This window comes from Camelus dromedarius, chromosome 3 (genome assembly GCF_036321535.1).
Source record: "Camelus dromedarius isolate mCamDro1 chromosome 3, mCamDro1.pat, whole genome shotgun sequence".
Classification (NCBI taxonomy): domain Eukaryota; kingdom Metazoa; phylum Chordata; class Mammalia; order Artiodactyla; family Camelidae; genus Camelus; species Camelus dromedarius.
Window position 1 is genome coordinate 9,977,674 of NC_087438.1, and position 27,111 is coordinate 10,004,784.

Genomic DNA, 27,111 nt, shown 5'->3' on the forward strand with positions numbered 1-27,111 from the left:
GGGAGTTTCAAATTTGCAACTACTAACTACTGTGTATAAAACAGATAAACAAGTTTCTACTGTGTAGCACAGGGAACTTGTAGTAACCTATAATGAAAAAGAATGTGAAAAGGGACATATGTATGTATATGCATGACTGGGACACTATCCTGTACACCAGAAATTGACACATTGTAACTGACTGTACTTCAATAAAAATAAATATTTTAAAAATAAATAAAAATAAAATATTAGCTCACTGGGTATATACTGACATACAGTTTCTGAAACATAACTAAAACTCCCAGGGTGAACCTTAGCCTCTCCTAAACGAACTATCACTACGGCAGCCACTGGGTAACGACCCGATTCCATCTTCAGCTGCCTTCATTATCCCAGAAACACCAAAGCTCTTTTTCTGAGAAGTGGAAATCTATTTCTGTTACTCATTAACACCCTTACAGCACATGTAAGCCAATGAAAAAGCAATGAGAAGTCACAGGCACGGGGTCTGATCAATGTCCTCCATGACGAGCCAGTGGGCACCCAATTTTTCCCTCAGTGGTACCGGCGTACACGTGCTTAGCTTTAAAATGGAGAATCTAGAATTCTAACAAAGATACAATTAGGTCCCAAAGTCATTATGAAGTTAATGAACAAATATAACCACGATGCAGATGCTACAACAATTCCAGAAGTTAAACAGCCTGTGTTTTTCTTCCGCTCTCTGAATGTCCTCTGTAAGCAGGTGGAACATATTTTCAAGGTAAGTGAGGTGACCAGGAGGCAGTTCTCGTTTTTAAGTTTCTAGGTTTCCACAAGCCTGAGAAGGGGGTACTGAATACCCAAGAGTTCCGAGATTAATTTTCTTGGCAAAAAGAAAATCAAATATTCCACCCATTCTATGATCAACTGTAAAGGGAACAAAATAGAGATTACATAGAATTTGGTCTCATGAAAAGACTATTCAGTTAATAAACCTTTTTAATTCCCTAGTACACTTAGCATGGGGCTAGATACATACAGACATCGATGTTTCCGCTAATAGCATAAGGGCACAGAAAAAATGAATCCTATCATCCTCAAAAAAGGTTTGAAAATCTTAAGCATGGCCACAGAAAGAAACCTGCTTCATGGGTGGTTCTGGAATCAGCTTCACTAATTTACAGTCACACCCCGGGGCAGCGGGATACCCGGAGAGACTACGATGCACTAGCCTCTAGAGGCTAGAAGAACCTGGCCCGAGCACCCACTCCATGCCTTTCCAAGACTTCACTGGACCCTCAAGGGGCTGAAAGGCTCAAGGTCACCTCCAGTTCTGACTTCTTCCTCTGGGGGTCCACGTGTACCACACAGCCCAGTGCTCAAATTCCAGGAAACAATGAAGTAGCATGTGAATACAATGGACCCCTCAGAGCAAAAGGGGGAATACAGTTTCCAAATGAAAGGCAGGCATCCCCACTCTCGGGCTCCCTGCTCATCCCTCGCCTGGGGTGGGGGGGGGGGGTCCCACCACGACTGTTCCACCACACTTGTCCCAGCCTCCATCTCCAGGCATCCCCCAGCCTTGCTGCCTAGGGCATCCATCTCTCCGCCACCCCTTACCCACCCAGACAGTGAACTTGCTGTAAGCTATTCTCCTGGGTTGTTCTGACTTTGCCCGCAGATCTCTTCTCCGATCTCTAGTGACTTAACAGGAGTTTGTTTGCTTTTCCCAAAGACAATTTCCTCACTCAAAAGGAATTCTGCCATTGATATAATGAATTATGTGCACTGACCTTCCTGGAAAACTACTATCATCAATTCTATAATGGCTGAAACAGTAGGAGACATTAAAGAAATGCAGACCTTTCAAATCATCACTGTAAGACGCTTCAGCGAAATAGTCACACCATAAACAAAGACGGCAGAGTAGAATCCTGTTGTAAGATGACTCACTCCACATCACAAGTGTGAAAAGATACCTAACCCAGACACAACAGCTATGTATAATCAAAGCCCACTGTGACGTGGAAAATAGGTTAACCGTTCTTCTGCGTTTTTACTATAAAGGAGCCACCATAGGACTCACAGTCTCCTCCACTTACAGGCTTCGATGGAAAAGGAGGCATAAGAGGAAGGTCCTCAACTTGAGAGCTCTTTGCCCAGCTCTGCCTCTTTGCTCCCAGACTGCTGCTCACCTAATCCGTCTGTCTGCTGCCATTACCACATTTGCCTGTAGCATCTCTTCCTCCTGTGTGGCTAGCTGCTCGCCTCCTTAGGTTCACTCGGAACTGCTGTGCGAGTTCACGGCCACAATCCATCTTCAGCAGCATCTGTCCATCACCATGAGTGGCAGCAAACTTGGAATGATGCAGTCAGGCTGACCACGTTCCAGGAACTCCCAGACACAAGCTCATCATCTGCAAGTGGCTGATGGAGGCCAGTTTGAGGCTTTGCCCCACATTGACCCCCCTGCAGTGTTCAGGCCACAATAAGCACCTGCATTTTGTACTGAGTCGGTTTTCATTTTAACTTGTCTGGGATTTTCAGCAGCATTTGACATGCTGGTCTTCCCAATGAGATGGTTAAATCTTTTTGAGGACAAAGACCCATACCTTCGGTCTCTTTCAAGTCTCACACATCGCCTTGTAGAGCATCTACTACCAAAGCCAGCCAGAGGGAAAATCGTGCTGAAGGCAAAATTAGCCGCTGGTTCCTTTCTTCCTTCCTTCCACCCCCTTTCTCCTTCTCCCCTCCCATCCTTTCAGAGCCAAGATCTCCCAAGCCACCCACAAAAGCACTTACTTAAGCCAATGGTGGGGGTGGATCTTGATTAAGTGGGTCTGAGGTTTATGCAAATCGGGAGTCCCACATTAAGAAATAAAACACAGAATTATAGACACAAAGTTAGGCATTAAAGTGAATATTTAACTAGAAAGAAAAAACAAAATAGAAAAAAATTACAATTTTTTTTAAAGCTGGCAACACAAAAGCCAGGAAATAAATAACAGAATATTTGTATTAACTTCCTGGAAGACTTCTATGTCAAATAGATACGCATATAGAGAAATATACCTGTGGTTTTGGCTGCAAACTCTCTGTCTCCTCTTATACAACTTTGCAGTATTTTCCATAGAACGAAGACAAAGATAATCTAACCCTTCCACCAGGAGGGTTGATAGAAATTTGTCTTTTATTATGGAGAGGTGGGATGCTCAAAACATGTAAGTTCCCAAACAAACGCTATTTACAGTACAGTTTACAGATATGTACCCTACCAACATGGGGTTTTGATCACTTCTATTTTGCACAATTCCCATCATAAAAGAAAAAAATGTATAGTGTGTTTATAATTGCATTATTACATTATGAAGAGCAGTCATGACAGAACAGAATGTACATTTTTGGGTGTACACGGATGAGAACCAAATCCTCTCCACTGTGGGCACTTTTGATCATTAAAAGTGTTTCCCTAGACTAGCTTCTGGCTCATCCATTTCAAACCTAGTCTCTCCTCCAAGGACCACATCCTTCCATGCTGGGCACCATAAAACACTTTCACATTCATGTGACCTCAGCCCTGGACCTTTAGGTCCCGACTTAGCAGAAGGAATGACTGTAGTGGAGACACACAGCAAAATGTATCCGTGCCATCACTTTAACATAACCCCAAACCCCATAGGAAATGTCTTCTCCACTCAGCTTCCCCTGAGCTGGATCTTAAAAATGCCTGTGGCCATTCCAACTCAACCCAAGAATAGGGGAACTTAATGAAGGTGAAGTTAAAGTGGAAAGAGACAAACATGATTCTTCACCCACTGCCCTTAAGATACCTCACTTCTGCCAATTGTACAAACACACACCTCCATTGAGCTCATTGCTTGGCCCGTCCCATGAAAGTAGGGAACCTGGAACCTAATCTTCGTTAGTTTCTCTGGGAGCCACCCCTAGACCATCCTCTCTGCGTGGGGAACATGAATAACACCTGTTAAGTAGGTGCCTTCTCTCACACTGTATTTCACATCCACTAGCTCATTTCATCCTAACCATCACTTTGTGAGGAAGGTAACATTTCCATCTTATAGATGAAAACACTGAGGTGCAAAGAAGTTTCTCAGAGGACATCCAAAGTACTACTGACATGATTGCTTCCAGGGAGGAAACGAGCAAGCAGGGCTGGGATAAAGACATGCTTTGAACTGTACACTCTTTTATGTTATTCGAGGGTTTTTTTTTCCTTTTTTTTTTCTGTGATCATTAACTACTTTTTAAATTTAAAACTATAAATTTTAAAGAATAAGAATTCATACTAAGAGGGAAATTACTAATAGATTGATGCATTTTATCACTGCTTTATGTTAAATCATGTCCCCCCAAAAAAAGATTATGTTGAAGACTTAGCCCCCCCAATACCTCAGGACATGACCTTATTTGGGTATAGAGTCCTTGCAAATTGAACCAAGTTAAGATGACATCATTGGGATGGTCCCTAGTCCAATAAAGCTGGTGTCCTTATGCAAGGTGGGCATTCTTCCCATTGAGTGGTGGGGTCTCTCCCCTCAAAATGAGGAGGGAGGAAGTCGTGACTGTTTGACCAGCAGATCACAGCAGAGGTAGCTTCTGTGTTTAGGTCGTAAACGTGACGCTGGTTCTGCCTTGTGTTCCAGAATACTCGTTCTCACAAGCTTTCTACCACCGTGAAAGCAGCCAACTGTCCTGAGGCCACTTTGCTGTGAGGAAGCCCATCCAGAGAGACCCACCACGTGGAACCACGTCTCAGACCGGCTGTGTCTGATCTGCTACACAGGAGGAGAGAGAGATGCCTGTCCAGCCTCAGCTACTCCGGCCCCTCAGGCCACAGAGGAGACCCTCAAGCCAGAACCACCAGCTCAGCCTGTTCCTGGCTTCCTGATCCATGGAAACTGGAAGAGTAATACAGTGATTGCTGTTCTTTTAAGCAACTAAGTTTGGGAGAGATCTGATGTGCAGCCATGATAACCTCCCATTTTCCAGAACTTCCTCTCTCATTAGAAAGGAAATGCAGCTAATATTGCTGCTTAGTGCCTGTCTAAACATCATTTTTTGTGAAATAGGGATGTTAAATCTAAGTGAAGGTTTCTCCTGGCCCAGCTGTTGCTTGTCTGAATGGTAACAACCACCTTTCTGCTAAGTCGGCTTAGTTCCCAGCACGGTCCCTGACACTTAGTTAACTCTCTTTTGGGAAAGCTGACAGAGTCAGCGATGATTCCTCCCTCTGGGCAAGGCCTTGCTTTGCTTCTTTAATGAGCAATAACACGGGTACTTCAGGACACTAGTGCATCATAAGTTCTTTTATTCTTTACCCCCAATAAGCTAAACAATGTTCAGAAGTGGCTCACACAGCTTTCAGCCCTCCAAGAGTAAAATGTTTTATTTTTTCCAATATTCAAGCAATCAAAGGAAGTCCATGACCTCTCCCTTGGGGATGGACACAGGGGGCTTTGCCCCCATCCCACAGCCGAGGCTTGTTGGCTCAACCTGCAGGCTGCTTCAAGCAAGACGGACATTCTGACTCTTCCTATTATCTCCCCGGGGGCAAAAATATTGGCCATGGGATCCGATCGTAACTCTTCTACCCGAGCTGGGGTAGGAACAGTGGCAGGCTTCCTTTAAATGACCTTCCTAAAATAACATAAACCTGGGGCAGACCTAAACTTTGTCAGGAATCTGACAAACATCACATGTTCTCTCTCCTTTCTCAATATGTACAATCCACCTCCGGCAAGACAGGCCCAAGTTATTTACACAAGTTGCTCAAAAACAGTAGGCAGTGGTCACGATTTATTGATCTCATTTGGTCCCCAAAGAAAAGAGGAGAATAGCCATTAATTGTGTGGTTGTAACTACGCAGGTCCCTATGGGGCTTTCCCAGAACAGACCCCTGCAACCCACTGCCATGTCCTCCACCTACCTCTTGTTTGTAGAAAAACTTTAGCCTCCTAAAGAGTTTCAAAGAGTCAATTTAATCAGAGAAGTGAGAAAATGCAGAAGAGAAAATAGCCAAGTAAAATAAAATAATAGTTTAGCCATTAAACAAAGTCAAGGACCTTTAGTTCCTCCTCAAGGGCTACAGATAACATTCTAAGCCATAGGCTTTGAGCTGTTTTGCAGATACTAAAACCCTCACTAGGTGGAAAACGTTAACTGTATGCCGACCATAAGCACAGAGACCCCAGACCAGGTGGAACCAGGAGGCTGACAGTGTTGACTCCTGATGACCTCACCACCAACCAATCAGAATATCCACGAATGGTCACACACTCTACAGCCCCCCTCCCTCACCCCATCTTTAAAAATCTTTCCCTAAAAGCCTTCAGGGAGTTCAGGCCTTTTAAGCACTAGCTATCTGGACTCATTGCTTGGTGCCCTGCAATAAACGCCGCACTTTCCCTCACGACAACCCAGGGTCAGTAGATTGGCTTTACTGTGTGCAGGTAAGCGGACCCAAGTTTGGCTCAGGAACATAGTGAGTGTAGGGGGAACCTGAAAATCATAAAGAGGAATTTGAGAAAAGGGTCTGCCAGAAAGCATGAGATATATATTGTAGGAGGAGGAAAGGAAAGGAGGGAGAAAAAGAGGAACAAGGGAGGGGGAAGGAGGCAGAAATGAGGGAAGAGGAAGAAAAGCAGGAATGAAGAGAGAACAGAGGGAAGGAGGGAAGAAGGGAGGGGGAGGGAGGGAAGGAAAGATGGAGAAAGAAAAGAAAGGGTCATATTCCCCAGAGCACTTCCACCACTAAACAAAGTAGGTGTTTTAAATAAGTGTTTTTTTGAATTGAACTGAACTGCTCAAGTATCCTCCAATTCATCTTTCCTACCTCAGACTCACTCTTGAAGCATTTTCTCTAGAGAGGATTTGATACAGAAAGAAAGTGTTCATTCAGATCCCAACCAATAAACCACATGTGAGACCTGGCTACGCGGTGGACCTGGCCCTGAGGGGAAGGGACACACTGATCCAGGTCTTGAATGCTGAACTCCTGCCAGCAGTGCCATTCAATACCCTGGGAAACCCACGTATTCCTGATAGGCAACTTACTCTTGAGTTGAAGCTATTGGGTTTTGTTCATAAACAAAGTCATAAGTGAGCAGTTGTTCCGCCCTCTTTTTGTATATTTGTCAAAAGTAAAGGCTACAAGGAGTAAAGCCAAATGCAAACAGCAGAGAGGTATAAATAAACAGCCAGGGGGCTCTGTGCCAGGAAAGAGCTTAGCATGACTAAAGAAGAAAACGTAACAGGTACACTTCCTCCTGACATTTCTCAGGCAGCAGGAACCAATTCCTCGAAATAGCCATATTCACAGCAGCCTTGTTCTAACGCTACACTAGCCTCAGGCAAGGGAGAAGGGCAGGGGGCTGGGGTGTCCTCTTGCCTCCCCAGGGAACTGAAAGCTCTGCAGAGTCACATTCCCCAGCTGTAACAACTCATATGCTTCAGTGTCCACTTGTTTCTATTTTTCCTAAATAATGTAACTGCAGAAATCCATATTGAAACTGAGTAGAACCTTGTAGGACCCTCCGGGGTACAAAAGCCCCTCCGTGTCTCCCCTCTCTTGTTTGTAGAAAAGGTTTTAGGACTTCCCTGAGTTTCAAAGAGCAGACTTAAATAGTTACTAATCAGGGAAGTGAACAAATACAGAAACAGAGGAAAAGAAGCCAAGAAAGAAAAGTAATGATAAGTTAAACAGAGTCCTGTTCCTCCTCAAGGGATATGCATAACCATCTGACACATATCTTTGAGCTGTTCTGCAGGAACTAAGACCCCCACCCAGGTGGAGGATGGTGACTACATGCTGATCACAAGCACTTACCCTCAACAGTTTGGAACCAGAAGGTTGATGATTAAGATTCCCAAGAAACAGCACCATTACCTCTCCACCAACCAATCAGAAGCAAGTCCACGAGCTGCAGTCCTCACCCTAAACGCTGCCTTTAAAAACTCTTCCCTGAAAGCCATCGGGAGTCCAGGTCTTTTGAGCATGAGCTGCCCATTCTCCTTGCTTGGTGCTCTGCAAATGAACGCTGTACTTTCCTTCCCCACAGCCCAGTGTCAGTAGATTGGTTTTGCTATGTAGTGGGTGAGCAGACCCACGTTCAGTTCAGTAACAGTATCTGCAGCATTGATGATAAATTACTATGGCCACTAAAACCCCTTCCGCATCAGCCTTGGATTAGGGGCAATAAACCGCCACTGATGAGGGCTAGGAAAACAATCCCCTGTGGAAAACAGTACTGAGCCCCAACAGTGTCTCGTTCTTACTGCTCTTCCCATCGATCTGGGCATGCTCACTTACCACCTTCTAGTTCCAATTTATGTAAAAGAGGCTGCTCACGCAGCTAGGTGAGAGAGCGTAAGTTGCAAAATAGTGTTTACAAGTAAGTGACCCATGTATGCACTGAAAACAAAACATTTACCAAAGGGTGCTGTTTGTCTTACAAAAAGTAAGTTGTGAAAACATTTAGAGAGCATTATTCTTTATAATTTTTTCTGAATATATATATATAATTTATAATTATAGATTAATTATATATAACAATGTGTATTTTACTTAACTATAATTTAAATATATGATAATTTACATTTAAATATATAAATATTTATAGATTTATCTTGTGTATATTATGAAAATTTTTTAATAAAGAAAAAAAAGAAAACTAAAATCTTTAACGTCACTAGCCAGAGATAAACAGCATCAATATTTTGGTATATGTCCTTTTGTTCTGTTTTCTATACATACTTACATACCTTTTTTTATTTTTACAAAACTGGAGTAATATTGCTTTAGTGGCCTACTTTCTTCAATCTTAAAGTGAGCATAATTAATAAGAATATGGTATAAGGCTAATAGCCATGTTTTATACCCTTACAAGGTAAACTTGATAAATTTATGTAAGATTACATAATATATAGATTTTAAATTAAGATATACAAAAAAGTCATTGGTTTATTGGTATTAGCTATAGCAAAGCCATCTGTCATTTCAGGGTCTCTATTTTCCCGGGCAGAAAATGGGTAAAAGAATCACTAAAAAGACTAAAATGAGCAAATAAGTATTTGTCTTAATGAAACACAAAGTAAATGTACTGGAAACTCCAAGTATTTATGACATATAAGTTACATGAAAATAAGAACATTAATGAGACTACCACAGCAAGATGCTCAAAAGAATAAAAAAGGTAATTTCGTGCAGGGTAAGTAACTCCAGAGGGGAGGAAAATGTTGAAGTATTACACACATAAACTATATGCATTGCTTTTAACTAAATAAGTATAAATTTACATTTTATTAAATTATGACAGGATGCATATTTTAGTGGTTAGCATAATACATTCCTATGGTAATATAGCTGTAGATAGTGTAAATGAAAACATGCATAAATACAACCACTTTTGAAGATAAATGCAAAAAAAAAGTATCTGGGTTTTTTTCACTCCATAATATTCATTGAAGAGAGAGAGAGCAAAGCCAAACGAAGTGAAAGCTGATTCAAATGCACAGAGTTCTTGCCAGCCGTTTCTCACCTGCTGTGCGCTAAGGCAAATGTAAAAGACACAAGGAAACTGCCCAGTGGGGCTTTCTCTGCTCACCATCCCTCTCTCGCTCTCCAAGGGAACTAAACATTTGCTTTTGTCCAAACGCAAGGGCTAAAGAGAGCTAGTAACAACCAACAAACTTCACACAAAAGCAGCCTCCGCCACACCTGGATATATTTGATGCTCGCTACGGGACAATGGTTCGCTTGGGTCCACGACGCAACGACTAGTGGCCTTTCTTAAGAAAGATAAAGGGGAAAGGAGGTCCCTGAACCTATGCTTTGGCATTTTACGAGTGCGCTGGTGGACATGGTTGACCACCACCTCCCGAGAAAAACATGCAAAACTCAAAAACCAGCGACTCTAGCCCCACAGGTTCATGAAGGCGCTTTCAGTCCCCACGCCCTGAGGTTGAAGCCGGGAACAGAAGCCGGCCCCTTCCCGCCAGAGCGGGGCCCCGCGGAGCCCAGAGCTCGGGGCAGCTCGCAGGCCGCGCATGCGCCGCGGCAGGGCGCGCCAGGCGTGGGAGCCGCGCGGACCGAGCACGTACAGTACCGGCTTGTCCATGGCGCTGCGCTCCGGAGCTCCGCGGGACATGCCACCGGTGGGGGCCGGCCGGCCGGTCCTGGGCCCCGCCGGCGACGCCACCGTCCCGGACCGCGCTGCTCCCCTGCGTCTGCTCCGGCCGCTCCCCGCCCGACCAATCCGGCTGTTTGCGGCTCACGCGGTTGCCATGGCGACGAGCTTCGCCCCGCCTGGACCAGGCTCCCTCCGCCGGCTCACGGTACTCCAGTGCCTCCCCGCGTCCGCGCGCCCGAGCCGCTGACGTCGGAGCCGGCTCCCGGAGAGCGGAGAGCTTTCGGCTGCCGAGCTGCAGATGGTATTTCTTGGCTGTTTTCCATCAAGTTTCTGCTGGCTCTCAGCTAAATGTTACTTCTAGCATCAGCCAAGTCCACTTATTTGGAATTTCTTTGAGGAATATTATGTTTCTAGCTTCAGGAGAAAAAAATACTCAAAATGAGATTTAGAATATTTAATTTGCACATCTTCCCACAGTCTTGACTCACACTTTGGTTCCTCTCATTGCTTCCTCGTCAGATACCTTCAGAGCAGAACTTCCTGGAAGTGTCTAGCCTAGAGTTTTAACCCGGAGGTGACGAAGATAATGTCCTAAATGCTGTCCGCCTGTCAGAACAGTAACTGCATTGGCATGTGTGAAGTTCCCAGGAACTTTGCTCTAAAAAAATTTACAAAGGAAAATATAAATATTTCATGTCTGCGAATTGTCCTCCCTCATTGGGACTAGGACTACCTGTTAGAATTATAATATTTGCCACGTGTCAGCTTATAGCTTCTAGAAGCCACATTTTAAAACGTGAAAAGAAACGGGTGAAATTAATTTTAATATTGTTTCATTTAACCCAATAGATCCAAAGTATTTTTGATTTATTATCAATATAAATATTATTCGTGAGATAGTTTACATTTTTTATTGTACTATATCTTCAAATTTGTATGCATATTTTACAGGAACAGCACATTCGAAATCAGACCAGCTGCATTTCAAAAGCTTAATAGTTCATATGGCTGGTGGCTACTGTATAAAACAGTTCAAATTTACTGGACTGTAAGCGCTAGGAAGACTAGGTCCAAATCTCCATGGGAAGAAGATTGCATCTGTTCATAAGGGGTACTAAATACATGTGTAACATGGTTCTGACTGATGAACCATAAATGGCAGTCTACTGGAACTCCTGGGAATGCCTTTACTTTCTTCATGAAAAAGACAGATTCAGCTGTCCCCTTCACATTTTCTTACAGCTGGAATGTGACCATGATGGAGCTGTTGTAAGCAACTATATTATGACTGTCTTAGTCAGCTGGCTTTACTGTAAAGAAGTATCGTAGCCTGAGTGGCTTGTAAACAAGATAAATTTATTTCTCATAGTTCCGGGGGCCGGAAGTCTGAAATCAGGGTGCCAGCATGGTCTGGTTCTGGTGAGAGCTCTCTTCCAGGTTAAGGTGCTGACTTTTCATTGTATCCTCACATGTTAGAAACAGAGCCAGCTAACTCCCTAGCCTCTTATAAGGGCCCTAACCCCATTTATGAGGGCTTCACCTTCATGACCTAATTACTTCCCAAAAGCCCCACCTTTTAATAGTATTATATTGGGATTAGGGTCTCAACAAATTTGGGGAAACACAAATATTCAGTCCATTGTGATGACCATGAGGGGAAATCCCGTTGAATTACAAGAATGATAGCTTTAATGTCTTTGAGTCTGAACCAACAATAGCAACTGCCACTTCCAAACCACTTGTTAGGTAGGAAATTAAACCTCTATTTTTTTAAAGCTTTGTACATGATGTTTTCTGTTCCCTGCAACTGAAAGCAGTCCTCAGCGATATGGCAGCTGCCAACCATTTGATTTTTTATGGGTCAATTTTATTTTGCGAATATGAGTTATAAATTGGATAGTCTCAAACTAAAGGTAACTTTCACTGCTGTCCCAACCAAAGAAGAATAAATAAAGAAAGGGTCAAATAATTGGTGAATAAAAGCTCTAGCCGGTTTTGTTCAAATTCACTCAAGTACAGAGGCCAGGTGAGTGGCATCTGTTCTACTCCATGACTGCCACCATCTCCCTTGGTATCCAAAACCCCACTCTCTTTTGCAGGCAGGGGCTAAGAAAGTTTACAAATGCCCTTGGATGCTGAAGCAGGGATGTCCTCCCCATTTGGTAAGATGAGCCAAGTAAAGCCTCCAGGCACAGGTGGGTATCAGTCCTGTTGGAAGTTGAGTACATGCCCTGAGGTCAGCCATCCCTGGAATGCTTTTGCCTCGTGGTAATGAAAAGGGCTCCATAGGCACCATTCAGAGATGCTCCTTTAAGGATCCATGGGTGTTGGCCAAGCCACTCTGTGCAGATGCCCTTTTTCCTTCTGGTCCTCCATGGTCCACAAGGCCCAAGGTCACTATCCTCAGGTGTCCTTCAACCACCTGGCTACTCCTCCTTCTCCTCCCAGTCTCGCCCACTCTGCTTCCCTGCAGGTCATAGCCAGGTGCTCCAGCATTACTACTCCAAGGAGTCTAGGCTGCTACGGTCATGCTGGCTTCCACAGAGGGGTGGTGCCAGAAGGCACCAGAGTGGACATTTGTCCTCTTTGACCTGCACCCAAATCCACCCCCACCCCCACCACACTCCCCCCGTCCCCGTACTTGGAGAATTTCACACCAAGCAGAGCTCTCCTTCCCCTACAGAAACCAAAAGTACCAAATATTCTCCCCACCTGCTTACCGCTAGGGCATCAGCATGTGACCCAGGCATGACCAATCAAATTGTGCCAGCCTTGGACTTCAGCCAGGAGCTGGGGAGCCAAAATCATGGGACAGCTGAGAATGCATTCTGACAGAGGGTGGCTGCAACAACACTGATTGAATTTCCAAGGCAGTTGTTGCAGTGGTAGCCCCCTATGCAGTGCACCCCTCAGTCAATCAGCAAGGTAGCAACATCCTCAACAGGCTGGTTTTGCGGCAGGGTGTCTGATCGGTTTCTGGTTACTGCCAAAAGATCATCCTGGCCATTTTCCAAGCCCTACTGTCTAACTTTCTCAGCTATTCTGAGCTGCCCAGTTGTCTTTTTTTGCTTCAATCCATTGTAGTAAATTTCTGTTACTTGCAATTGAGAACCAGGATTTTGACAGCCACACGTTCAATACTGTCCCATCCTCTTAGTCTCCTTAACAACATTAACTTGAGGCTGTTGTGTGTGTAATGAACTTGATTAAAGTTGGGAAATACTAACAAATGGAGGAATTACAGAAGGAAGGAAGGAGAGATTTAAAGCAGCATAGAAAATGTAACCTTCTCGGATTTGGGCGGCAAATGTTGAAGAGTTCAGCTCTTCAATGGGAGTTTCTTCACAGGGCAAAGGGGAACAGTTCGCAAGTTCCTAGCCCTCTTTACCGATTTCAGAGGTGAAGCAGTCAGAGTTCTACCAGAGAAAATGAACCAGCAGAATGTGTACACATAGGAACACTTGCACACACACAGGCACACACATACACAGGCAAACTATATAAATTATACATATTTCAAGGAATTGGCTTTTCACAATTGTGGGGGCTGGCAGGCCTAAAATCCTTAGGGTAGGCTGTCAGAAAGATCAGGTTGGAAACACCTGGGCAGGGTCGGAAGCCGCAGCCCACAGGCAGGATTTCTTGTTCCTCAGGGAAACTTCATCTTTGCTCTTAAGACCTTTCCACAGTGAGCAGTCATGTGACAGCAATCAGCTACCAAACAAATGTAAGAGCTATATTTTGCAGTACACTATTTGCAAAATGTTGTTGATACAAATACTTTGATAATTAAAACTTAAACTTTCCACTAAAAATAAAATCTTATAACATGGAAAGCTAAACACACCGGATAAATGCTTTTTTTATCCAGGAAAATATAAAATTGCCAGAAGTATTAAACTAAAATGGTACAGACTGAGAAAAGAAACAGAAAAGAATTTTCCATTGTACTTGATATTTGTAGAATAATGGTTTACCAAACTATTTCAATCTAAAGTATTACCCACAAAAACAGTATACAGATCTCAATATCTAATAGTAAAATTTAACAAGTGGGGTGTGCAATTACAATAACTGTTAAATGCCAGCGTGAAATGTATATAATAAAACTACATTTATTTTTTGCCAAGGTGCAATGCTCTAATAAAATACCGCTTTATAAAAGGATTTACATTTTAATCAAAACAATATTTTCCACCTATATCTGAGGATAGCCAATTCATTACTTAAATGTTTGAAAAAAATTAATGATGAAAAATAAAAATGGTATAAATGCATAAGAGTTCCTTGTTATTTAAATTGCCTTTACATTCTATATTTTAGTTTGGGCCTTTGGGTAGGACCTCCGATTATCAAAAACAAACGAAATAATCTATCAAAGAAACATCTGCTTTCTGGCACTTGGATGGCCTTACCAATAATTTTTAATATTGATGTATTAAAGTAATTTCTTAGACAAATTGAAAGGAGCATGTATCAAGATTTTATTTCAAATTTTCCACAAGAGCAGAGCCAGCCAATTCCAAGATGTCCCTTCTGTTAGAGATAGTCATAAGAAAAAAAAAGAAGTGGCTGTTAAGAAATATTTTCCAAAACTTAGAAACAAGGAAGAAAGAAGCGTGTGTGACTTTTCAGTCTTACAGTGAAAAATCGTTTAATAACTGGCCCACCCAAGGATTATTTAATTCTTCAGAAGAATGCACCTGTGTCTGAATTATTACCATGAATTAGGGTCCAGACTCTGAAGTTATAGGTTAACTGGTAGATTTCTGTCCTGTAAAAATGAAATGATTTCTGAAGTATACAATAAACCACCTTTTATGGAAAAAAAATGAAATGACTTCTATCTGGGAGAAAATATAATCACAGGAGTTCCCATTTCAAGGTTATGTAGGATATTAGTTTACATTCCATTGATGATACTCAGTATTTCCCATAAATTTGAAACTAGCTGCATCTCTCATTAATGAGTTAAATAAATCTTTGACATATGCTGTTTTGTATTTATAGAAGAATCATGCTTTTAGAAGTTTTGAGTTATACTTCCATATGACACAATATAAAATATGCGTGGTGGCCTCGGACTCGTACAAAGGCAGATGGTCAGTTGGGTGGGTAAGGAGGCACATAACTTTCCAAAAGGGTAGCTTAACCTCCTTAAAGTCTATCAGAAAATTGCTCAGAAATGCTAATTATTTCCCAGGAGTTATAAACTATGTCAGCAAAAAAAAAAAAAATGTATATACCAGACCTTGTTTGGGACCGTTTTCCTTCTCAGTTGCCATTTTTAATTGGGAAAACATTATATATATCGTCTACCATCAATTGACAGAAAAAGCCATAGAATTACACTGTTTCACAGGATTATGCTGAGGGAGGAATATCAGAAAGAAAAATGCTGAAGAATTCTTAGAATTGGGCACCTAAAAAATTTCTCCTGCCAATAAAGAGGAGGCTTTATCACGTGTCTGTCACATACTCCCAGCCTATCTGCTCCTTTCTGAAAGCGCAGGCCAGAAAGGGAGAGTGAATTTTCAAAATATCTCATCTTTGTCAAGTTTTTTGTTGAAAAGTAGGAGAAACCCACTCACATGGGTTTAAGCAAAGAGGAAGAGGGTTGAGGAGGCTACGGGGGTGTCTCAGTAGCCCGAGGCAAGATGGAAGCAACCAGCAGGTAACTGCATCTCGTCAGTGGGACCTGCTCCCTAACTCCTCCCTCTCTCTAAATAGCTCTCCCTAAAGAGCTTTGCCTCTCCATGCACACGGCAGGAGGTTGCTGTCCCGTGACACCCTGGTTTACACGTCCTTAGTTCAGGTACCCAGCAGAGACAGACAGACAAGCATGTCTTAACCCCACTTCCTGGAGCGGGGATCTTAGGTCCAGCGCTCACCTGGTCCAGTCAGCTCCGGTCAGTGGAGCCAACAAGACCTGGAGAGCCATCCTGCTGAAGGAAGGAAGGGTGTGGGATAAGCAGGCACCCAGTAGGGGTCCGCCACAATCCAAGAGCATCCTCTCCAAGTGTGTGAAGGCTTTCTTCTCACTTTTCCAACATCCCCCTCACACCATAGCATTCCATTTATTTCTTAATTTATTCAGCAATCAAACACATTGGAAATCCTGGCCATGTGCCAGGAGCTGTACTAGGGGGAAGAAAAGAAAACACAGTCCCTGCCCCCCACTTTTTTTTTTTTTACTGTCAAATGAAAGTCCATTACACTTCTTGAACAAATAAAGACATTTCAGTTCAAGAAATATGTCAATTCTCCTTGAAAAGGGAACCCTCCTACCCTGCTGGTGGGAATGCAGTTTGGTGCAGCCACTGTGGAAAACAGTATGGAGATTCCTCGAAACACTAGGAATAGACTTACCATATGACCCAGTCATCCCACTCCTGGGCATATATCCAGAAGGAACCCTACTTCAAAAAGACACCTGCACCCCAATATTCATAGCAGCACTATTTACAATAGCCAAGACATGAAAACAGCCTAAATGTCCATCAACAGATGACTGGATAAAGAAGAAGTGGTGTATTTGTACAATGAGATACTATTCAGGCATAAAAAATGACAACATAACACCATTTGCAGCAACATTGATGTTTCTGGAGAATGTCATTCTAAGTGAAGTAAGCCAGAAAGAGAAAGAAAAATACCATATGAGATAGCTCATATGTGGAATCTTAAAAAAAATAATAAATACAAAACAGAAACAGACTCATAGACATACATAGAATACAAACCTGTGGTTGCCAAGGGGGAGGGGGGTGGGAAGGGATACACTGGGAGTTCAAAATTTGTAGATACTGACAGGCATATGCAGAATAGATAAACAAGATTATACTGTGTAACACAGGGAAATATATAGAAGATCTTGTGGTAGCTCACAGCGAAAAAAAAGTGACAATTAATATATGTATGTTCATGTATAACTGAAAAATTGTGTTCTACGCTAGAATTTGACACAACATTGTAAAATGACTATAATTCAATAAAAAATGTTTAAAAACAAAAAAGAAATGTGTCAATTCTCCTTAATGACCAAACATACTAAAACCAGATTTCTCTCAAACCAGTTCCTTATTTGACCCATCGGCCACTGCTGACTCTGCAGACTGACTCACAGTCAGGCTACCATCATCTTCACTATCCCAGTGCTCTTAGATCAAGATAATCAAGGTCCGTCTGGATAGAAAAACTTTTGTTTAAAGTAATTTAAGTACAAAATTGAACCTTAAGAGACTTAAGCAGTATGTAAAGACTTAAGGAAAATTAATATTTGACTTCAATGTAATTTTTTTAAATTAAATGAATCTCGTTTTATGCCACTTGTCATTCCCAGTATTGAGACCACCACTGTGCATTCTTCTGAGCTTTGCTCACTGGGGCGAGAATGATGTGGTAAGATTTTGGGGAATCCCTGTTCCCTCTAAGGTGACCCAACACATCCACCCTGTTTGGTAAACATAGGGGTAGACCACCTCAAGACTCTAAAATTTCAAAGGCTCATAATTCAGACTCCACAAAACTGGACGTTTGTGAATAACAGATAAGGGCAGGGCTCATGTGTCTTTTCATTATTTGTAAAGAAAGGATTTGCTGAATAAATGAATGGTGTACACAAACTTTATCTAAGGGGAAGATAAAGTGTTTTGAATCCTTCTGTAAGTAATTTTCAAATATTTGTAAGCGCTCCAGGAAAGTACATATTCATAAATCATTGATACATTCATTGGAAAGCATTCTTATAGAGCCATCAAATCTGATTCCCTCAGGATTCCTGCTAGGCAATACTTTGCTCTCCTGGCCTAATTGCTGTGTGTACTTAAAAGTAATAAACATTGTACTGATGGCCCTCAGGTTAGGCTGCCTCAAAGTGGCATATCAATTATTTTGAATTAAAGTTACTTGAGAAACAGCTGGTGCAAGAAGGACACACTGACCCTCATCTCTGTCCTCCTGGAAGCAGGAAGTGAATTTCCCACGTGAAAGGTACCCTCCCAGCTCCAGGAAGTAGGGAGACGTCCTTATCACCAGAGATGGGCAATTCAGGGCCGAGAAGGCTGTGTAAACAAATTCTACTTAATTTCTTCACTAATAAGTACCCAAACCTGAGTTTCTTTGTCTTGACAGCACTTCACAAATTTATTGTTTCTTTGTTTAAAAAGTACAAAAGCTGCCTGCTTTGGTCGTTTCTTTGGGTGCTGAGCTATGAGACCTCCGTACGTAAGTGATTAAATTTGTTTTTTGTTTTTTTTCTCTCCTGTTATTCTGTCTTGTGTCAATTTAATTATTGGGCCACCCAAAAGAACCAAAAGGGGTAGGGAGAAATTTTGTACAAGATCTCTCAAAAGCAACATGGATGCTCCTGGAGAATGTCATTCTAAGTGAAGTAAGCCAGAAAGAGAAAGAAAAATACCATATGAGATCACTCATATGTGGAATCTAAAACAAAACAAAACAAAACAAAACAAACAACAAAAAAAAGCATAAATACAGAACAGAAATAGACTCATAGACAGAATACAGACTTGTGGTTGCCAAGGCGGTGGGGGGTGGGAAGATATAGACTGGGATTTCAAAATTGTAGAATAGATAGACAAGATTATACTGTATAGCACAGGGAAATATATACAAGATCTTATGGTAGCTCACAGAGAAAGGAATGTGACAATGAATATATATATGTTCATGTATAATTGAAAGATTGTGCTCTACACTGGAATTCGACACAATATTGTAAAATGATTATAAATCAATAAAAAATGAATAAAAAAGCAATTTAAATGAATAAATGTTTCAATAGAAATTCTTTAAGTGACAGAACCAGCAAAAAATATAATAAAATACTTCTCTCTTGTGTTATCTCCTACCTTAATTTTAGAGCAGATTTGAGAAAGTTAAACTTGAGCAACCAAGACCTTGTTTAAGCCTCTAGGAGGCTCAAGAACGCCGGTGACAATCTCACTTTAAGCAGCTAAAAGGAGAAACAGGCCAGGCAAACACTAAGTAATATGCTCAACTCCACTCCATTCTCATCTAACCACATCTTTCCTTGGTAGTGTTCCAAGAAGGTGGCTAAAATATTTTATTTTCTATTTATTTAACCTTATTTATTTTATTTTTATTCTTTGGTGTCATAAGTACAACCGCCTGTCAGATGAAGCCAATACTGAGGAAAATTCATTGCCAGAGAGTGAACATGCCATGTTCTTTTTAGACTTCAGTTTTCCAAAATGTTCATTGACATTCCTCTAAATCATTGCAGAAGTGGTTGTGTATATCTTACAACATGAATCATAAATAGTGAGATTCAAAATCCTGGGAAAGCTGTAGACCTGGTTCAAGTTAAAGGCAGGATCCTCTATTCTTAGACTCGTAATAGACATGCAGTGGTTACATTACTCTTTCCAAAACTATCATTAAATAGATTTCTGAAGAGTTGTTGCTTCTGAGAAGAGTGTTTTGGTGTCCACCAATAGCAAGTTCATTAATACCGAAGGGCACGTGTCCTTTAAACTGTGGCAATACTTATTTCCCAAATTCCATGGGCCGAAGTTACTAGAAAGTGTATCCTGGGTTCTCAATTTACTACAACATTGTTGCCGTCTGCTTAAAAGGCTGTGCCACGAGAGGGAATGTAATGAGGAGGGTTAATGTTCCAGCTACTTTGAGTGTGCATATTTTAACAAGATGTGATTTAAAATTCTGAGAAGCACAGATGGTTGATCAAGTGCAAGAATTGTGATGGATGGAGGATCACATATGAATGCTGAGCCCAATTACAAACATCAAATACCACTTGGATTAGCATTCGCTGTAATGTTTTGGTTATCCTGCAACAAGAAGTTAATGGCTGATGACACTACAATTCAACAATACATTAATCTATTTTGTGAAAGACTCATCCTCTCCACTTTCCTTCCTTCTTTTGACAGAGTTTAATAGTAAAGGGTGTGAGAAGTTGAGTAGCATTTCCCACTCATTCTAGAGGAACTTTTCAAGCCCCTCAGTACCATTGTGGTTTAGAATAAGAAATATATATGTGTTCTTCATTCCTAAAGCTCTCGATATTTCCTGTGATGAAAGAGATAAAGTTGTCTTTTGTTATGTTAATGATACGACTTTTGGAAAAGACCTAGGGTGGAGACTGGTTGCCAGGAGAACTAATCAGGTGATTAGAGGGTTGGAACTTCCAGTCCCACCGCCCTGACCTCCAGGGAGGGGAAAGGGCTAGAAGTTGAGTTCAATAGCCAATGGCCAATGATTTAATCAACCATGCCTAAGAACCAAAAGCCTCCCTAAAAATCTCAAGAAGACAGGGTTCAGAGAGCTTCTGGTTGGTGAACACATGGAGATGCCAGGAGAGTGGTGTGCCCAGAAAGAGTATGGAAACTCCTCACCCTTCTCCTATACCTTGCCCCACCCATCTCTTCCATCTGGCTGTTTCTGAGTTATAGCCTTTTATAATAAGCTGGTAATCTAGTAAGTAAAATGTTTCTGAGTTCTGTGAGTAGTTCTAGCAAATTAATCAAACTCAAGGAAGGGGGTCAATGGAACCTCCAATCTATAGCTGGTGGTCAATAGCAAAGCTGACAACCTTGACTTTCAATTGGATCTGAGGTGAAGGTAGGTGGTAATCTGGTGGGACTGAGCCCTTAACCTGTGGGATCTGTGGCTATTTCCAGGTAAAGAGCTCCAGAATTGAGTTGAATTACAGGACACTAGCTGGTGTCAGAGAACTGCTTGTTGTGGGGGCAAAACCCACACGTGGGAATTGGAGTCAAAATCAGTAGTCCCTTTCACATTCAGTTCTGGTAGTATGGCAATTAGTCAGCTATTAAAGACTTAGCCATCTCTTGCAGTTGGATTGCCCAGTTACAATCTCTACTTTTTGGACATTCTGCCTCCTTTCCACAGCTTGTCTGTTACACTTCCTGCCTATAGTTACAGCCCACTTGTAGGTTTGGCCCTTTCCAGAACTTGGCATCACTAGAAGGGAGACTACAAGGAGCCCCAGACCAAAACCTAGCCTCAGGGCTGCTTTGGTTTGACTCTTATTCTAGACACTGGGCTTTTTCGACTCTCCACTGAGTGCCTTTTCTGGTTCTGTGCAGTCCCTGCCCCAACAAGACAAGGATCGTCCTTGGCTCCTTCAGGTACTCCAGGACCTGGACCTTTATACATCGACATGGGAGAGACTTGGGACTACACACCAGTTTACGTGTATGTGTGTGAGCCTGTGAATATATGTAAAAGTAATTTACTGCTGAAAGTCTTCTGTTTCCTGGTTTCTAGGTGATGCCTCTCAAAAGAAGATATTAATTCTATCTGAACAGAATACTGTCTGTGACTCCCTGGCTTCTCTTTGATATAGTTCAGTATTTTTGAACACTTATTACACAGCAGGAACTGAAATATGTAGGCAGTGAGATACAAGTAAGATAAACATGGCCCCTACTCTCAAAACCCCACCAGTCAACCAATAAATATAATAATACAGTGGAAACTCTTGAATAGTAGAATCACAGATGTGCAAGGTATAGGCATCAGGGAAAGAAATAGGACAAGAACATTTGTAAATGGTAAGTAGTTCTGAACAGAACTATGTAATTGTAGGTAAAGATGTTTAACTATGTCTGTATGTTGGGGGAGGTGTAAATTAGTGTTGATGGGTGAGTGGTACCCAGTGTATAAATTGGATCTATGCGTCTGATTTTTCTCTAACTCTGTTTCTTCCTAAAATGACCTGAAATCACACGGCATTAAATAATTATTGCAATGAATGAATAAACACATATACAAAGGAGTCAATCATTGTATTTTATAAGCACATGGGATGCTTGTCCTCCCATTTTAAGTTCATTTACTGAAGTAACTTCCAACTCTGAGTTCTTTTCCAATGACCCAGGCATGGAGATTTTGGGTTCCAAGTGTCATCTAAAGGTAAACAGAAAGTTCTGTATTTGAATTAAAATACGGGGAATCATTTCATTCTCTGCCCATCCAGATCCTCCCTGTTCCTCTGGGTGATGTGCCCATCATCCTTTGCGCCCTGGGCATCACCACAATTTCTGAACTTCTTATTTCTGAACGCTTACTGCCTGGGCTCTCATTTGGCCACTTTTTTTTTTTTTTTTTTTTTTTTTTTTTGATGAGGAGAGGTAATTAGGTTTATTTATTTACTATTAGAGGAGGTACTGGGGATTGAACTCAGGACCTCACGCATGCTAAGCATGCACTCTACCACTTAAGCTATACCCTCCCCACTACATTTGGCCACTTCCTTGTCTTCCTTAACAAGCCTGTAAAATCACGGAGAACATGATATTTTGTCCTCATGCTTGGTGCATTGAAGTCTCTCCAGAAACATGTGTAGGAGTGGGGAAGATAAAGAGACAGAGGGAACACTTGAAGAGATGCTCAACATCAGTCATCAGTGAAATGCAACTCAAAACCACAATGAGGTAACACTTCACACTAGAATGGCTAAAATAAAAAAGACAGACAATAACAAGTATTGATAACGATGTGGAGGTATTGGAAGCCTCCCCTATTGCTGGTGAGTCAAATGGCAAATGGCAAATGGCACAGCCACTTTGGCAAACAGTCTGATAGTTCCTAAAAATGCTAAACACAGACTTCTCGCATAACCCAGTTATTTTATCCTAAGTGCAGACCCAAGAGACTGAAAATTAAAACTTGGACATAAATGTTCATAGCAGCATTATTCATAATAGCCAAATGGAACTAACCTAGATCATTGAATAACATTTTATTATCTGGGAATACCACATTATCTATCCAACTGATGAATGAATAAACAAAATGTATTATATCCACACAACAAAAGATTATATGGTAATAAAAAGCAATGAACTATTAGTACATGCTAGAGCATAGGTGAATCCTAAAATTATAATGCTAAGTGCAAGAAGCTGGTCACAGAAGACCACATATTGTATAATTCCATTCACGTGAAGTGCCCAGGATAGGCAAATCCACACCACAGAAACAGGAAGTAGATTAGTGGTTACCTAGGGTCGGGGAGAAGGGTGGGGGAATGATGAATGACTCCTAATGAAAAGAGGTTTCTTTCTGATGTGTTGAAAATATTCTAAAATTGGATTGTGGTGATGGAGGCACAATTCCATGAATATATTAAAAATCGCTGAACTGTGTACTTTCAATGGGTGAATTTCGTATTATGTGTAATATAAATATCAATAAAGCTATAAAAAGAGAAAAGGAAATGCTTTATGAGACTTAACGTCAAATCAGTTAGATACATTCTTGAATGTAAATACTCATGTTGTGAATGACACTCCCCCAACAGAAGTCGGCCTCATATGAGCAGCATTTTTCCGAAGGCGACAAATTTCCTTGTTTCACTCACTCTGGGAATTAAAGTCTTGAATTTAATAGATATGAAGAAGTCACTAAGTTCAGAAAATTATCCATAACAACACATATGGATTTGGTGAGAGTGACTGAATTCAGTCCATGGAGTGAAAACTAAATATAGTTGACAATAGACTTGACTTAAGCATAATTATACACCCAAATGACAATGATACAGCGCAGGAGGAAGTGAACTTCAAGTTAGTAACTTCTGGCTTCCGCATTAGGAACAACGTGAGGGCTGGTTCTGGAGCGTGTTTCTGCGCATCCCGTGGCGCTCTTGCCTCGATCTGGTTGGTTGTCAGATGTCACTTTCTGGTTGCAGAACCTCTGTTATTTGCAGAAATTAGCCTCTGCTCAAACTTTACTTATCCTCTAGGACCTAATCAGTGGCATGCCTAAGCCATGAAATCCAAAAGGGTCTACTGATAATTTCTTCCTGCCCCTAAGTGGCTTCTGTGTCTCTGTGTGCACATGCTGGTCCCAGAGCTTCCTTCTGTCCTTTTAGGTCCTGCATTCTACCCTGTGCTGAAGCCTGTACGATCCTTCTGCCTTGGGCAGGAAGAGTGATTTAACTCAGCCTGCCTTGGAATCTTTGACTGGGGTCTCCTTTCAGATGTCCCTGGAAAGGCACTAACACCTCGGATGTTAACCTCGGATGATAATTGCTTAGGTTGCCCTCCAGTGCTTGGGACAGAGGGGACAACTGGGTTGCTGTATGGGCATCCTTTTTCTCCTTCCTCCCACCCTCTGTTTCTCCCTGATGCCATTCTTTCAGGGTGCTTGATTCTCCAGAGCCCCCATGTTTGCCCCAGGAATTCACACCTTGAATTTTGCCTTAAGCTTTTGGAATGAAAGCAGAGAACTGAACACAGTCTTATTAGTCAAAAGGAAAGGGAAGGAGAATGGAAATCAGAGGACTTTTCAGGACCGTAACAATTAACATCCCCAGAGCAAAAGCAGATTCAAGACTTGGGGTCAAGACAACCTACTCTGCTCTGCAACTGTCTAAATGCTGATGGCAAAAAATTTCAGCTGAGCTGAGTGGTTCCACTACAAATCTATGTTTTCCATCTCACAGCTGGGTTCTGAATGCATCTTGACAATGATTTTCCTAATCACCACATGATTTCCTTTCCATCCCTCTCTGCAGCTGTTACAAGCCTTCACCATTCTCCCAGTTCCCCACCCCCACCCCTACCCTCTTCCTTCCCTCTCAGTGGATTTCACCTTCAGCAAAAAGGAGACACCATGGGCTGTGACCTTCGTCAGCATCCCTTCCTTTGGCTCAATGTCCCTTTCTCTGCTAAGAGTTGGGTCACCATTTTTCCTTCTGGTCTCTCTCGGGGAAGAGTCCTGAATACTACCAAAATCAGCCCTGCATCCCTTGTAGGAAAAACAGGTTAATGCAGAGAGATGGGGATTTGAGTTTTTGCAGCTGTGGGCAGGTGTTAACCTCTCTGTGCTTCAGTTCTATCCTCTATAAAACGGGATTAATATACAGCAATTGTAAGGACTTCATTCACTTTAATTCATCTTGGTAAAGAATTTAAAACAATGCCTGGCACATAAGAAACCTTATTATCATTGTGTAGTAATATGAATGTGTATTGTATTATGTATATTAATTAATGTGTAGTAATTACTGTGTGTTAATATCAATAATGGTTCATCATTATTTGTGAATCTTCAAAGGGGGAATGAATATCAGTTAGCTGCTGCCCGGTTTCTGATGCCCAGGAGCACCTAGGAAAGTTCATCAGGACAGTGTTCAACGGCACACCTGCACTGAAATTAACGTCTAGTTTCTCACTTGCCCTTTACCGCCAACTCCATCCGAAGTGATCTACAGTACAGCCCCTTCCTCCCGCCTGTGTTTCTCTCTACCCCTGTAATCTGTGCCCCCCGCCCCCACCCCCTCATAGCTCTGTAAAGGGCACATCTCTCCGACGAACCCCTAAAGAGCAAACCCACAGAACATGTCTTGGTTCTTTTCCTACTTTACCACCACAGACTTGGCCACACTCATCATCGCGTCCTCAAACTCCCTTCTACCTTGACCCATGGGGCATCATTCTCCTCCCTCTCCACCTCTGTCAGCAAGCTTTCCCTTCACTGGCTTTGCTATTTCACCCACCTCCCAAAATGTAGCTGCTGCTCTATACCTGGTCACCTTCCTTCACTCTTCTCTACCCTCCTTCATGGGTCTGGTGACCCTCCAGAACAGTGCTTCTGGGAGAGTCTGGTCGACATCTGCTGTTCCCCTTTCTCTCTCAAAAGTGTCTCAAGTTTGGACCACAAGTATGTATGTAGTCGCTCTGTCTATGAGGGGTTTCATCCTCTTTGCAGCTCCATCCCTAGCATCATCTCTGGGCCACAGTGATGGTGGCCAAGGGGATAGACAACAATCCACATCAGCTCCCCCTCCCTTCACAGGTGACTGACCTTTTCTTTGTCTTATGTAAGAAGCTTCACATGGTAGTCCCCTTGCCCTGTTTCCAGTTTGCTGCCCCTCCTTTATAGATATACTGGGACTGCCACTGAATGCAAGTGTCTCCCAAAATGACTCCCTGTCCATCCGTCCATCCCCTACCTCACCTTTAAGCCTCAGACCCAGCATTTCTAAGACTCTGATGGACAATGCTGATCACTAGTTCCCAGACACCCAAAACTCAGTAAGGACAAAACTGAAGTCCCTATCATCTCTCTAACTGGATCCTCCCCTAGCTCGTGTACCTACCCAACTCATGCCACAATCGAGGGGAGGTGGCCACCCCTACAGCCCTGCTAATGAGATAACAGGGATCATCTGGACCACAGAACCCCACGTGCCCCTCCACAACTGACCAGACCCAGGAGGTGGCTACCAAATCTAAAGGGAGCCAACCCATAGGCATTCTGTGTGGCCTTAGCCCTGGCTTGCCAAAGTCTTCTTTCAGGAACATGGAATTGGGATCCTGAAAGACTGACTTATTTACCCACATGAAGAAACATCAGAGAGAGTGGCTCAGTCAAGGAAATAAGATGGATTGAAAGAAGGATAGAGGGATGCACAGAGGAGTAGCTACGTGACGTTGAGCAGCTCTTGGTGGTAACACATCAGTATTCAATGTCAAGCTGTTTCCGCTTTGTTGTATGTTTAAAACTGTCTATCATAAAGTGCTGGGGGAGGGGGGAAGGCCTCGGAAGGTGTCACTCCTTAAATAATGAATTTAATAAATACTTCTTGAATATTCACTCTGCTAAGTACCGAGGAGCCAGTGAGAACGGGAAACACGTTGCCTGCCCTCATGGAGTTTACAGTCTAGAGGGGGAGGCAGAATCCCATGTTAATCACACAAGTACATAATTCTGAACCAAGACAGGGGCTGTGAAGAAGAAGGAAGGGTGTAGTGAAGATTAGAACAGAGGGACCTGATTTAATAGCAGGGACACTCCCTTGAGAAAGTGACATTGAAGATGGCACCTAGAGCATCAGCAGGGTTAGCACATGAGCAGTGAGAGCAGGAAGCTGTCCAGGCAGAACCATGAGTATGGCCCTTTTTAGGAATGGAGACAGGCCCTGTGCGCTTAGAGGGCACGGAACAGGGGGACGTCC

At 42.3% G+C, this 27,111-nt stretch overlaps 1 protein-coding gene across 1 annotated transcript in view; it reads right to left on the reverse strand.

Annotated features, from left to right (window-relative positions):
- DNAH5 (dynein axonemal heavy chain 5) overlaps window positions 1-10,204 on the reverse strand; it is a 236,785-nt gene extending 226,581 nt beyond the window's left edge. The window contains exon 1 of the mRNA XM_064479570.1: window positions 10,089-10,204. Within this exon, the coding sequence (XP_064335640.1) occupies window positions 10,089-10,130 (42 nt within the window). The 5' untranslated portion in view covers window positions 10,131-10,204. The remainder of the gene's footprint in view (window positions 1-10,088) is intronic.
- Window positions 10,205-27,111: the final 16,907 nt, after the last annotated feature.